We start from the raw sequence: 15,342 nt of genomic DNA, 5'->3' as shown, positions 1-15,342 counted from the left end.
AGTCATACTATTCTTAGGTATGAGACAAATATTTATTATCTTCTTTTCTAAAACCATGTACTATTAAAATTTTATTTTTAAAAGTTTAAATCCCGAAATTTCATGACTCTTAACTTTTTGAACATCAATTTTAAAAGTCTTAATTTTTAACTCATTACAAATCAATGTCTTCCAAAACAACAAATGCACGTTTTGAGCCTCAAACTGTGCCCCTCTTTTTAGTAATGAGGACTAACCCCAATTTGAGGACCGCTTTACATGCATTTTGTTATGAATCACAAAGCACACCAGATTCTGACATTAATTCCAACGCAGAATGCAAATGATATATAGAAACGTTGACAAGGAACGGTGGCATTAGGATTCCGATGTGATAGCTGTTGTCCTTAACGTGGATTTGCTCCAGGCTTTTCCTCCCGCTAGGTGTGCGCGAGTCCGCCAGCCCTCAGAGGTGGCAGGCGTCATCCCTCCGGGAGCCCCACTCCGCAGAGACCCGACCTCGGCCCGCTCTCCGCAGGGTGGGGAGTCCCTGGGCGGAGGGCCGCTGGGCGCGCTGACCGGGCGCCCCGAGACTGCGGCCACCCCGCCCGCCGCCGCCGCCGCCGCCGCCGCCAACCTGGGTCGCCGCCCCCCGCGCCGCGTCACTGGGCGCCGCGGGTGAGCACCTACCATTGGCCGAGCCGCGGAGGGGAGAGGCCGTGACCCTGCCCCGTCGGCGGGCGACGCGCCAGTGGGCCGGCGGCCTGGGCCTGGCGCTCAGTTTAAAAGCTTAACAGGGGCCTCTGGCGGGCTCCGGAAACGAAACGAAATTCGGCCCACTGGCCGCCCTCCGGGCCCCGCCAGTCCCTCCGCGCGCCGCGCTCCCCGGAATCGACCCTTCTCCCGCCATTTGCCACCGGGCTCTCGCTGAGCCCGCCCTCGCAGGGCTCAGAGGCCTGCGGCCGCCGGAACCGAACGGGCGGCATGGCGGCAGGCGTGGACTGCGGAGAAGGGGCTAGCGCCCGGCAGCACGTGTTCCTAGTCCCAGGTAAACACGCCCGTCCCGGGACGGCGGCGCGCCCGGCCGCGGCCGGGCCTCCGGCCCGGGGCGGCCCGGCCCGAGAGCGCGCCAAGCAGCGGCTGGGGCGGCTCCCGGGCGGGTTCTCGGCGGCGGCAGGGCGCGCCCCCTCTGGCCCGCGGCCCCCGCGCGCGCACCCCAGAGTGTTCACGGGTCAGCGCAGAGCCGAGGCGCAGCCGGAACAGGCCCTGCACGCCCCTCGGCCGCGCGGGCGGGACCCGAGTGCCTCGCGGAACACGTGGTTCCTCATCTTGGTTAGAGTGCCAGCAGCTCCGCTTTTCAAAACCTCAGCAGGAAGCGCAGAAACCGACCAAGCGGATTTTCCCCCTTCTGGTTCTTGGTGGATCCATCGGGTGGGCTGGAGGGAGCGGCCCAGGTGGGGGGAGAGCAGTGCGGGTTCAGGGCCTCGAGGCCTGGAGGTGTCTGCTCTTGGGGTGTAATTAGTAATCCCCCACTCGACAGCTGGCTTGGCGGCTGAGTCCTACTGGATCGGAACCTAGGATCCAGTAGGTCCACATTGGCCTGGAGCCTGCGCTGTCTTAACAGGATCCCAGCCCTGGGACAGGCCTTGGTTTGTGAGGCAGGAGGGGAGCTGGATGGTGGCAGGGGTTAGGACAGGGGTGGTTCAAAGAGATTCAGGCAAGTAGCTAATGACAGGAACGCTGGAGCCAGTATTTTCAGCCTCCCCCGGGATGATGACCACATCCACGGTCTGCTGGGGCTTGGGATGATGGACATCAGTTGCCACCTATGATGGCATGAAGTGGCAGAGTAAATGGAGTTTGGGACCAGGGAGTGCAAGACAGAAAGGTTTGGCCTTTTCATAGGGTGAAGCATTGATTTGACGGCATAACATTGGCTATAGGGAAAACCCATTGTTTTCTTTATGTAACTTTGATATTTAGCTTAGCAAATACAGTATTTTTGCAGTAAATGATACTCTGATAATTATATAGTCGCCCAGTAATCTGGATTTTTATGATGGATATTGAAAATAGTTACATGACCACCTGTCAAGACTATGTTGTGCATGTTTAACTTTTTCTCCCTTTATAAAGAAGTGTAACATACATAATGTGTACCAGTTTAAATGTACAACTCAATGAACTTTTCATATGTATACACCCCTGTAACCATTCCCCAGGTCAAGACCTAGAACTTTTCCAGTGAGCTCCTCTTGCCTGTTGGTAGATAGCCTCAGTAACCTCTATGCTGACCTCTGTCACCAGAAATTTGTTCTGCCTGTTTGGATAAGTGTGTGTTAACTTTGTACCTGGCATCGTTTACTCAGCTGAGGTCCACCCATGTTCTGTGTAGCAGTAGTCTGGTTTGTTGGTTGCTGGGTATATTTTATTGTATGCATATTCATAATATTTATCTCCACTACTGTGGGTGGATGTTCGGATTATTTCCCGTTTGTAACTATTACGAGTTACACTTCTAAGAACACTCTTTTATGAGGCTTTTGGTAGATGGAAGTGCTCATTTCTCGGCAGTATAGACCCAGGAGTGGAATTGCCGGTCCTGGATGTTGTATGTTCAGCTTTGGTAGACTCTGCTCAGCAGTTTTCCAAAGTGCTTGTACTGATACATACTCCCAGCTGCTTGTGAGAGTTCCCGTTGCTCCATATCCTCACTAGAGATGTTTGTAGTTTGTATAGGAAAAGTTAATGCAAAATTCAGGGTTTTCACAGAATCTAGTAAAGGGCTACCTGATACATGCTTTACAGTAGAAAACATCTCTTCTCACTGTTGTCACATTAATTCAATGAGATTTTAACGGTGGGAACTCATTCAGAATCAAGTGCATTATTTTTATTCAGATACACACAACGGCTGAGAATAATTTGAATTTCTTATCTTGTTCTATTTAATCAGTATTGAAATTTTCATTCTTAAAGTGTGTCTGTATCGTCACCGTATTAAACACAAAAACCTTTAAGATCATTTAATATTGATCGCATCTCTGGTAACTGTTGGTTTAATATGTCTACTGTCAGGCGGTGAGAAGAATTTCTGTCTAGTTCCTGTTCAAAGCTGAGTTGAATTGTGACCTTCCAACTCATTGGAGGAGGCTGAGCCAGCTGTTAAGGAACTGTTAAAGAAGAACAGTGTGGTCAGGCAGGCTGGTTCTGTAGGACTTAGAACTTGAGCTTCTAGTGCCTGTAATTCTTCTAGCTGGACTTTACTGCCATCTGCAGGCCCTGGGTGTAGAAATGCTGGTGGTCTGATAGTTAACTGCTGTGCAACTATGCTTCTCAATCTTGAGGGCATCAGTCATCTGGGGAGCTGGGCCCCATCCCCAGAGTCTCTGATTCAGTAGGTCTGGGGTGGGGGCCCTGAGAATGTGCATTTCTAACAAGTCCCCCCCACCCAGTGCTGCTGGTGCTGCTGGTCAGAGGACACCACTAGGAACCACTGAAGTAGGACCAGCCCTAGGGAGCTGGATTGGGAGATAGGAACAGCCAGCCTCAGATTTAGCTTTCTGGCGGGTCAGAATTTCCATGGTCAGGGGAGTGCATGTAAGTACAGGGTATGAGGCCCATCTTCACAGATGTATTTGTTGTTTTTTCCAGCCTATGGGAAGTCATCCCCAGTAAGTTATGCATTTAAGAGATGGAGACTATACCCCACCATAGGGCTGTATTATATAGTAACAGAGGTGTCTCTGCCACTCGTTTTCAGTTTGTCTGGAAAAGTCAAATATCTCAGAAAAACAAAAGCTGAAACTTGGAAGGGATACTTGGAGGTGGTCGGACGTAGCCTTGATTTTCATAGGCCAGTGGAGATAGAACTGCCTTCCGTTTCAGCAGGGTAAGCATTCCTTGCACTTTGGGATGATCTCAAACGTTTCTCCCACATGCCCTGGAATACTAGCCTATTCGCAGCTTTGGTTACTGTAAGAGACCGTGAATATCTCAACTTTTTGGAATAAGGTAGAAGTTTCCATCTCTCTTTGCTGCCCTAAAAGTAAATGTTTAAGTTATATTTTTAATATTTTTCTCTAGTCCAAGTTTTGTACGCTTGTCAGTCCTAATAAGTTGGAGTGGATGCCAGCGTGAGAGGCCAGCGGGAACAGATTCACTGAGTGTAGGAGAGAAGACTGTGTTATATGCTTCTGTGGCTGAACTCTGTTACTTAGCCATCTCCAAGGAAATGTTAAAGCATTGGGAAACCCTAATGTTACTTGAGGAAAAAGGGAAAGACAGAAATGATCTCAGCATCCACCTAGGCTGAAATCATCCCCCAGTCAGCCCCCTGATTAAAGAGCCTCGAGGTCAAACTGGAATTCAGATCGCATCTTCAACTGTAGACAAGTTTTGCAATAAACTTATTCCCCTTTATTTTATGAAAATACACATTTAAAAGTATTTTAGGAAGAGTATTTCTCTTTGTTATTTTTTCCCCCCAAGATAGCATAAGTAATGCCAGTTTCTGGGGGGTAGAGGAAGGGGTACCCTTTGGGAGATAATCCCAGGCCTGCCTGCCTACCTTAGACATTCCAAATACAGTAATGACCCTTTTATGTGAGGTGCCATGATAATCACCATAAAATGTCATATTTGTCTCTCCAAAAGGAACACAAAAATAGATTTGTATAACTGCAAGCTTTAGAACTGTATTCTAATTAAAGGATTAAAAAAGAAATCAAATTTAAAAGGAAAAACTAATTTCCTATTTAATAATGGAGAAAATTTATGTTATTTCTGATTAGAGACTTGTAGCTTTTTAATAAGCCCACAAGAAACACCTCTTGTTTGAAAAGTAGAAGTTTAAAGTATGTGGCAAAGGAAGAATTACTATAGACCCAAATGACTTTTCAGTGACCCTAAAAAAAAAATAAAACTTTTCCTCTTTTACCTGAGGGCATGTGGTTAGTCTCAGAAGAAGAAGCAAGTATTTTGTTCTTTGTCAACACTGTTTGCTTGTATGTATGTTTGTGTTTAGAAATATACCTCATGGGCTGAAAGCTTCCTTACTTTCAGAAGAGCTTTTTCACCAGGGAGGAACCTGCATTAACTTGGCCAGAAATGGGGAACCTGGAGGATTCAAGTGCTGACTTTAGACAACTTCTGAATCATTCAGCTCAGCTTCTTGGAAGATTTGTCATTTACTGAATAGTCTCCTGCAGGCTGTCAGCCGTTAGGGAGTCTCTGAGTTTTCCAGCACAGAGTGTATTTAACATTTTCCACACAAATCCTGAATCTGGCTTTGTCTTTATGAAACGTTTTTGGAGGGAACCCGACTGACCTTTCTCAGATGGCCACTCACTGGATCTGCTTCCCTTGCTATCTGAGCACATTCTGAAGTGGATGGACTTAATCAGTTGCCAAGTGGTATAACTGGGCTGTTTCCAGAGCCTGATCTTGTCATGCTAGTAATTGTTCCAAAAAGCCCCTGGACGTTTATAAGTCAGAACTCATGACTCCCCCATATTTATCCTCCAGGGCAGAAAAAAATTCATAAAAGGAAAGTAAGAAATGTTCATGATTTTTTTTCCACTTCAGTTGCGGAATAGGGACTGAATGGGTTTCTCCGTATCCTCTGAGCTTTAACCATGATGTTAAGAAACAAACAAACAACAATGTTCTTGAAAGCCTGGCTGTAATAAAACACACCTACAACTAGATTTACGCTATTTATGAGCTCTGTGTCCTTGGACAAATTGCATGCTCATTGTAAAGCCTCGATTTCCTCATCTCTGCAGTGGGGAGAACAGTACCGGCCTCACGGGGTTGTTGTCTGTTGGTTTGAATTACACATACGCTCTCTCTTGCACCCCAAGCTTTTAGCCTCCCTGGCCTGGGACAGAGCAGGCATTCAGTAAACATTTGCTAAAAGAATAAATGGCTCACATTCTGTTTCTCCCTGCAGCCTTTGTCTTTGCTCACGCTGTCCTTTTTCTTCCCTTTCCATTTCCATCAACTTTAGTTTCCATGAAGCTAAGACATTTGTATGTATCACAAAGTGAATTCCAGTGTTCTTTTTTCTATTTCTGCCTTTATTTTACTATTTATTCTTACTACGTATTTATTGGAACACCCACTAAAATACTTAGCGATATTGAGGTTGCATAACTTCTCTTTCTTTGAGTGCTCATGACTTTGTGTCTGCCTGGACCCCTACCCACTCTTTCCCACGTTCTCTGCTTGGCAACTGCGTACTTATCTTTTAAACCCAGTGCAAGTGTCACCTCTTCCAGGAAGCCTTCCTTCTGGGCCTCTCCCCGTTAGTGTGCAAGTTAGTGGTACCTCTTAGACCACCTATACATTTCATCGTCGTTATTCAGTTCACTGTCATTTTTATATGAGTATGTATGTATTGGACGCCCAGTACCTGCCAGAAGCTGGGGAGGATCCAGGCACGTTCTCCCCGGGTGGCCCCCGTTAGCTCCTCATTGGTGGGCTCGTTGGCCTTAAGCTTCAGAACCCAACCTTGCTTGGTGCCTCTGAAAGCAAGCATGCCACCTAGGCCTTCCTGCCTTTTCGTTCAGAGGTCCTTTATATTTATTTTTAAAATATCTTTGAAAGTGCCTTTCTGTTCTAGGTATGACTGTTCGCTAAAGTGGAGTGAGCTCGCTGGTGAAAGGGTCCAATATGCTGTGAGCCTGTTTCCTTACCTGCCTCTGGAACTGCTAGAATCCAGGCTGGCTGAGGGCTCCCCAGCCAGAGCTGATTTCCCTGCGAGGGCCTGAAGTCCTCACAACATTTGGCAAGACTCTCTTCCATCGTCAATTGCTCTTTTAACTTCAGTTCTGACCATCTAACTCTTCACTTACACGTTTTTTTCCCAGTGGTTTTTTTTTTCATTAACTTTTTTTATTAGAGCAGTAGTACATACCCAGTGTAGAAATTTTAGTAATGCAGAAAAATATACAGAAGAAAAGAATTTGTCCATCATCCTGCCACTGAAAAATAACAGTTTTGGAAATATTTTTTCCAGGCTTTTTGTGTTGTATGTATCATAGAATGAATTCCAGTGTTCTTAAATTTTTTCTCATTTTTCTATTTCTGCCTTTATTTCACTATTTACTCTTACTTCTTATTTGAGGGAACACTGACTAAAACACTCAGGGACACTGAGGTTACACAAGAGTACTATCTGGTTCTGTTTACTATAGTTCTACATAGAATTAGAAAAAGATGGTTAGACTGATTTAATGGGGAGCTAGGGGGCTGAATTTTTTTTCTTTTAATTTTGATAAAGACAGAAACTCAGACAGTGACATGAATAAAGCTGACAAAGAATCTGTAGGTCATATTTTGAGCACTGAAGAGGCTTGTTATGAGTTTACTTATAACAAATATACCAAATAAGAAGTATTGCTTCACAGAGTAGGCAGTACATACTTGAAATGGATTATCTTTTTTTAAAAAATATCTTTATTGGAGTATAATTGCTTTGCAATGTTGTGTTAGTTTCTGCTGTATAACAAAGTGAATCAGCTATACATATATCCCCATATCCCTTCCCTCTTGCGTCTCCCACCCACCCTCACTATCCTACCCCTCCAGGTGGTCACAAAGCACGGAGCTGATCTCTCTGTGCTATGCAGCTGCTTCCCACTAGCTAGCTATTTTACATTTGGTCGTGTATATAAGTCAGTGCCACTCTCTCACTTCGTCCCAGCTTACCCTTTCCCCTCCCCGTGTCCTCAAGTCCATTCCATACGTCTGCGTCTTTATTCCTGGCCTGCCCCTACGTTCATCAGAACCATATTTTTTTTAGATTCCATATATATGTGTTAACATACGGTATTTGTTTTTCTCTTCCCTTTTTTTTTTTTTTTTTTTTTTTTTTTTTTTGCGGTACGCGGGCCTCTCATTGCTGTGGCCTCTCCCGTTGCGGAGCACAGACTCCGGACGCACAGCCTCAGCGGCCATGGCTCACGGGCCCAGCCGCTCCATGGCACGTGGGATCCTCCTGGACCGGGGCACGAACCTGCATCCCCTGCATCGGCAGGCGGACTCCCAACCACTTCGCCACCAGGGAAGCCCCTGTTTTTCTCTTTCTGATTTACTTCACTCTGTATGACAGACTCTGGGTCCATCCACCTCACCACAAATAACTCAATTTCATTTCTTTTTATGGCTGAGTAATATTCCGTTGTATATATGTGCCACATCTTCTTTAACCATTCATCTGTCGATGGACATTTAGGCTGCTTCCATGTCCTGGCTATTGTAAATAGTGCTGCAGTGAACATTGTGGTACATGTCTCTTTTTCAATTATGTTTTCTCAGGGTATATGCCCAGTAGTGGGATTGCTGGGTCATATGGTAGTTCTACTTTTAGCTTTTTAAGGAACCTCCATACTGTTCTCCGTAGTGGCTGTACCAATTTACATTCCCACCAACAATGCAAGAGCGTTCCCTTTTCTCCACACCCCCTCCAGCATTTATTGTTTGTAGATTTTTTGATGATGGCCATTCTGACTGGTGTGAGGTGATACCTCACTGTAGTTTTGATTTGCATTTCTGTAATGATTAGTGATGTTGAGCATTCTTTCATGTGTTTGTTGGCAATCTGTGTATCTTCTTTGGAGAAATGTCTATTTAGGCCTTCCGCCCATTTTTGCACTGCGTTGTTTGTTTTTTTGATATTGAGCTGCATGATCTGCTTGTATATTTTGGAGATTAATCCTTTGTCAGTTGCTTCATTTGCAAATATTTTCTCCCATTCTGACGGTTGTCTTTTCGTCTTGATTATGGTTTCCTTTGCTGTGCAAAAGCTTTTAAGTTTCATTAGGTCCCACTTGTTTATTTTTGTCTTTATTTCCATTTCTCTAGGAGGTGGGTCAAAAAGGATCTTGCTGTGATCTGTGTCATAGAATGTCCTGCCTATGTTTTCCTCCAAGAGTTTTATAGTGTCTGGCCTTACATTTAGGTCTTTAATCCATTTTGAGTTTATTTTTGTGTATGGTGTTAGGGAGTGTTCTAATTTCATTCTTTTACATGTAGCTGTCCAGTTTTCCCAGCACCACTTACTGAAGAGGGTGTCTTTTCTCCATTTTATATTCTTGCCTTCTTTGTCAAAGATAAGGTGACCATATGTGCGTGGATTTATCTCTGGGCTTTCTATTCTGTTCCACTGATCTATATTTCTGTTTTTGTTCCAGTACCATACTGTCTTGATAACTGTAGCTTTGTAGTGTAGTCTGAAGTCAGGGAGCCTGATTCCTCCAGCTCCGTTTTTCCTTTTTTGTCTTTTATTGTGGTACGCAGACCTCTCACTGTTGTGGCCTCTCCCATTGCGGAGCACAGGCTCTGGATGCGCAGGCTCTGTGGTCATGGCTTACGGGCCTAGCCGCTCTGTGGCATGTGGGATGTTCCCGGACCGGGGCACAAACGCGCATCCCCTGCATCGGCTGGCGGACTTTCAACCACTGCGCCACCAGGGAAACCCTCCGTTTTTCTTTCTCAGTATCACTTTGGGTATTTGGGGTCTTTTGTGTTTCCATACAAATTGTGAAATTTTTGTTCTAGTTCTGTGAAAAATGCCATTGGTAGTTTGATAGGGATTGCATTGAATTTGTAGATTGCTTTGGGTAGTATAGTCATTTTCTTCCAATCCAAGAACATGGTATCCATCTGTTTGTATCATCTTTAATTTCTTTCATCAGTGTCTTATAGTGTTCTGCATACAGGTCTTTTGTCTCCTTAGGTAGGTTTATTCCTAGGTATTTTATTCTTTTTGTTGCAATGGTAAATGGGAGTGTTTCCTTAATTTCTCTTTCAGGTTTTTCGTTGTTAGTATATAGGAATGCAAGAGACTTCTGTGCATTAATTTTGTATTCTGCTACGCTACCAAATTCATTGATTAGTTCTAGTAGTTTTCTGGTGGCATATTTAGGATTCTCTATGTATAGTATCATGTCATCTGCAAACAGTGACAGTTTTACTTCTTTTCTGATTTGAATTCCTTTTATTTCTTTTTCTTCTCTGATTGTTGTGATGAAAACTTCCAAAACTATGTTGAATAAGAGTGGTGAGAGTGGGCAACCTTGTATTGTTCCTGATATTAGAGGAAATGGTGTCAGTTTTTCACCATTGAGAACGATGTTGGCTGCAGGCTTGTCATAGATGGGCTTTATTATGTTGAGGTAGGTTCCCTGTTTGCCCACTTTCTATAGAGTTTTTATCATAAATGGGTCTTGAATTTTGTTGAAAGCTTTTTCTGCATCTGTTGAGATTATCATAGTTTTTATCCTTCAGTTTGTTAATATGGTGTATCACATTGATTGATTTGCGTATATTGAAGAATCCTTGCCTTCCTGGGGTAAAGCCCACTTGATCATAGTGTATGATCCTTTTAATATGCTGTTGGATTTGTTTCGTAGTATTTTATTGAGGATTTTTACATCTATGTTCATCAGTGATATTGGCCTTGGATTATCTTGAGGAGTGGATAAAGACTGAAAATACAATCAGATGCAGGAGGGGTGAAGATAAATTCACAGAACCATAGTGAACATACGGCCTGGCCAGGATGTTTTGAAAGCCATTTGAGCTTGAATTTTTGAAGACAAGCATGGTTTTCTGCAAACGACCTTGGTGTGTTTGCCATAAATAGGATGCCAGTTTGAACGGACCATGAGTCTACCTTAGTATGGTAATTACTCTTTCTTTAGTGTGGGGCCAGTGCATCCTGATTGTGTATTAGAAAGCGTGACTGATGCTTCTTCAGGACTTCCTTAGCAGGGCCATGTGTTCCTAAGAAGGGCCGGCTGTGTTGGGGGCAGGGTGGCGGGCTGGTGGAGAGCTCAGAGACCTCTGGAATAGGGCATTGCAGCACCAGGAGGTCCAGGGTTTCTGCCTCTCTCAGTGTTAACTTCCTTGTCTCAAATCACCTTCTTCCGATTTCTATAAAACAGGCTGCATGCACCCTGCACCCAAGCCCCAAGCCTCCTGGTGTCTGCTGGGAGAAGCAACCCCTCTTTTCTTAGTTCTTTGTTTACGGTTTTCAAGACAGGCTTCTGACCGGCCCCTGAGATCACTTGTAACCCTAGCCTCTACCCACTATGAGCTGTACCCAGGGAGGGGTGAGCTCCACTACCATTACAGGTGGGAGAGAGCGATGGCAGAGGGCGCTGAGGGTAGGGAGTGTTTTGTCCAGAGGGAGGAAAAGGTGCAGGATGGACAGCACAAGCGCCGACCACTGCCCTCCCTCTCCAGTGAGATCCGCCCCGGCCAGGAGCCTCAGCCACGTCACCCAGCCTGTGTCAGTCAAGCATTCTGAGCTTCCTGTTAATTGGTGGTCTTTGAATTAATTGGTGGTCTTTGAACGGCATAGAGATGTGGCAGAGGTTTATTGTATGGAGAATTGGGTTGGACTATAACTTATACTCTCCTTCCTTTGCCAAGGTTTATATAATTTTTAGGAAACCTGTCTCCTAGGCCCGTATCTTCCATCTCTTATACCATTGTAATACACTCTGATGATGTTGTGTGTTATTGTATTTGACCCTCACAGTGATCATGGGAAGCAGGCAACACAAGCTTTATTATTACCATTTTACAAGACTCGGAGAAGTCAAATAATCTGCCCAACACTCAACAGGAATTAAGTGGCAAAGACTGTCAGCTCTCCTGCGTCCTCCAGGGCCCCTGCTCTGTGCGCAAGGCCACTCTGCAGGCCGATGATGGTCCTTGCCCCTGTGGGAGAGGTGGGAGGACAGGAGGGCTGGGTGTCCTCTGTTGTCAGTTTGATGACCAGGAACCAGGCACACCTCCTCTCCATGAGCCAGTGCTATTGTCATTGGACGTCCCAGTCAGGTCTGTCCTTTCTATCTCACCAGAATTTTCCTGCTTCTCGGATGTCTCAAGGCCTTGGCTCCATCTCTATATGTTGCTGTTCTTTGTGGCTTTGAGTTGGCTACAGACTTGAAGTTCTGCATCAGTTTCTTCTTCAGTGCACAAGCCATTCCTAGAAATGTGGCCATTGATAGGTCAGCCCTAAAAGAATGGAGATGTTATCTTCTATGGCCTTGGCAAAGGCCATTTTCTTCAAAACTTCAAAATGAAAAGATATTCTTAGAGGAACCCGGTACTTGGAAATTCTTTTTCTATTGCATGCCACTCTCTAGCTTTTCTTGGTTTGCCTCCTGTAGTGTTTGAGGAAGCTGAGAGCTTCAAAGCCAGGAAAATGACCCAGCTCTCTTTGATGGCAGTACTAACATCTTGGGAAAGGAAGGCATATAGTTATTACTGAAATTAGCATTCCTGGAAGCGGCAAGTAACTTGGAAATTATGCTGATTTGTCTTGCATGCATCGTATTTGTGTCCTAGCAAAGCGTTCCCAAGGAGGTATCCCTGCCAATCAGGCAGAAAGGAACCAGTGGGTCTGAATATATTCTAATGGATGAAGTCTAAAGAAAATGAACTGGGGCCTGTTTAGGGCATATTGCATGAGCATGAGAGTGATAATCTCTCTCTCTCTTTTTTTTTTTTTTTCCTATTGGATCTTCATAAGAAACCTGAATAGCCTTGATATGGTATCTAAAAATAAAATGAGTGGTGCTTTGATGTCTGTTCTTTCTTCTCCGTGTAACAGGGGGTGTGTGTTTCTCAGAGCTTATCTGCTATGTGCCAAAAATCGGACAGGGTCACGAACAAATGCCCATTGCTTCCAAGTCATAAGAACACTTAGCAAAAAGGTGGCTCTCTCTCTCTCTCCTGTCTCGTGTCTTTGAACTTTAAATGATATGAAGAAACTTGTCTTAACCAAGAGAGGGATAAGAACGAGCTGCCAAGTTTAAAAACTAGTTGATAAATAACTTCATATCAAGTGTACAACACCCCATACTGTATACTCTGCAGATGAAAAATAATGTTCCATTTTGGCTTGTACAATACTTCACAAGTAACTTTTCAAACATACTGAATGTTTAAGTCTATGTATTGATAATGTGCTGTGCGCTCTAATTTTTAAGCATTAAGATGTCATAGATAATTGGGGGCAGAGGATACATGCAGCTGTGCATAGGGTATTGTAATCGCTAATAACATCAGTTTCCTTTTTTTTCATTGGTCAAACTTGAGTCATCTGTTTTTATCACCAGATGTTTCTTGTATCCCACAACAAATTTCTCTCATCCTTTTATCTATTTTTTGATCCTTTCTTTTTCTCTTTCTCACTTTCCTTAGCTCCCCCTCCTTCTCTTCCTTTTGCTGCACCCCTTACACTTGGGGGGTACTGGCTGGATTGGAGTGGGGCAACTGATGAGAAAGAAGTCTCTGAGGAGGACAGGACAGGAGGGGACAGATGAGTTTGAGATGTTTGTGTCACAGGAGAACAGTTATACCAAGATAATTATTGTGCTTTACAGCCACAGTTTTGTTTCCTGAGTTAAGAAGGAAAGATGGGACTTCAGATTAAGAGATTCTCTAGGGCTTCCCTGGTGGCGCAGTGGTTGAGAGTCTGCCTGCCGATGCAGGGGACACGGGTTCGTGCCCCGGTCCGGGAAGATCCCACATGCCGCGGAGCGGCTGGGCCCGTGAGCCATGGCCGCTGAGCCTGCGCGTCCGGAGCCTGTGCTCCGCAACAGGAGAAAAAAAAGAGATTCTCTAAAGTGTCATAGTTTAAAATATTTGTTGCCTGATTTAAATCTTGGCTCTGTGTATAGCTGAATAGCTCTGTGACCTTGGACAGGTTTCCTAACTTTAGGCAAATTTATCATCTACAAAACTGGGAGTTAAAATGGTACCTACCTCATAGAGATATTACAAGGATTATATGAGGATTATATATACATATAATCAGATGAACATATATGTGTATATATATATATATATACATATACACATATCTCATATATATATAATGTCTGGTATACAGTAAATGCTGCATACATATTAGCTTTTATTTGTTATTTTACATTCACTGGACACAGTTGTCTCTTTGTCATGGGTATATTTTCTTTAAAGTTCAAATGTCAGGAAAGTAGCAATCAGAGTTTCCTTTCTGTTGAGGTGTTTAGATCAGGATGGTAAACAGATGGAAGATACGCTGCTAGAGTTCGTGGTGACCAGTGGGACATAAAATTGGATCTTTATAGAGAAGGCAGAGACCATAAGAAAACTGTGTGGAATTGGCTAGACATCAACTCAAGAGGCAGGGCTTGAGATAATTGGAAGTTTAAGACATTATTGAATCTGAAATGCCGAAAGAGACTGAGGACCTGCTTCTGATTTGTCTGATTTTTTTCTGTTTTTGTAAAATACTCTTTTAGCCAGCATGGCTTATGTCATCTCTTATGTAAGAGAAAACAGTCAAAAAAAGAAAGTGTAAAGCTTACTCTTTAAGAAATAAAATGTGAAGTCTTATTTTATTCAGCATGGTTTTAAAAGAAGGTGTTTCACATGAGTAAATTTTCCATATAAATGAAGTTTGGCTCATTAAATATAAAAACTTGCTTTTATCATTTCTTACTGAGCTTGTTCTAAAAATCAAACAACACATTCGTGTAACATTTATCGAGCATATTCCATGTGCCAGAAACTGCTGGGTACTTTACTATATGTTATCCTAATTTTTGCACATAAAATGCATTGTGTTCTGGCTTCTTAAAAAGAATACACAAGCATAATTTTTTTGCGCTTTGCTTTATTGCACTTCACAGATACTGCATGTTTTTACAGATTGACAGATTGTGGCAACTCTGCGTTGGGTAAGTCTACTGGCGACATTTCTCCAACAGCATTTGTTCACTTCATGTCTCTATGTCACATTTGGTAATTCTTAGAATATTTCAAACTTTTTCATTATGACTGTATCTGTTATGTTGATCAGTGTGATCTTTGTTGTTGTTACTACTGCAAGATTACGACTCACTGAAAGATCCAATGATAGCATTTTTTAGCAAAATTTTTAAATTAAGATGTACTTTTTTAAAGCATAATGCTATTACACACTTAACAGACTACTCTATAGTATAAACATAACTTTTATGTGCACACTGAGAAACCAAAAAATTCTTGTGACTCGCTTTATTGCGATATTCACTTTATTGCAGTGGTCTAGAACTGAACCCACAGTATCTCCGAGGTGTTCCCATACTGGTCCTAATTTAATCTGCTCTTGGAAAGCTAATTGTTAGGCCCTTTGGTAGTTCTGTGCTTGGAATTCTTGACTTTTATATTTTGATCTTAATATTCCCAGCACATTCTTAATGTTTCCACATAGTTAAGAGCAAGGACACTGGTTCTTAATTGAGTGCTTATTGCATGTTCTAGCCGCTTTCACATTTATTTAAGCCTAACAAAAACCTGTAAAATAATTACTAT

The 15,342-nt window shown here is 43.5% G+C and overlaps 1 protein-coding gene across 4 annotated transcripts in view; it reads left to right on the top strand.

Annotated features, from left to right (window-relative positions):
• Nucleotides 1-700: 700 nt before the first annotated feature.
• The window catches only part of RNASEH2B (ribonuclease H2 subunit B), a 92,616-nt gene continuing 77,974 nt past the window's right edge, over nucleotides 701-15,342 (top strand). For 2 of the 4 annotated variants that reach the window (XM_032611640.1, XM_032611639.1), the window contains exon 1: nucleotides 727-1,027. In XM_032611640.1, coding sequence (XP_032467531.1) covers nucleotides 964-1,027 — 64 coding nt within the window. In that variant the 5' untranslated portion in view covers nucleotides 727-963. Of the gene's footprint in view, nucleotides 1,028-1,202; nucleotides 1,312-3,742; nucleotides 3,872-15,342 lie in introns of those variants that run through there. The other 2 variants (XM_032611638.1, XM_032611637.1) reach the window with 2 other exon arrangements.

This window comes from Phocoena sinus, chromosome 18 (assembly GCF_008692025.1).
Source record: "Phocoena sinus isolate mPhoSin1 chromosome 18, mPhoSin1.pri, whole genome shotgun sequence".
Lineage (NCBI taxonomy): Eukaryota > Metazoa > Chordata > Mammalia > Artiodactyla > Phocoenidae > Phocoena > Phocoena sinus.
The sequence above is the reverse complement of the archived record's forward strand: the minus strand, read 5'-3'. Positions and strand labels throughout refer to the sequence as shown.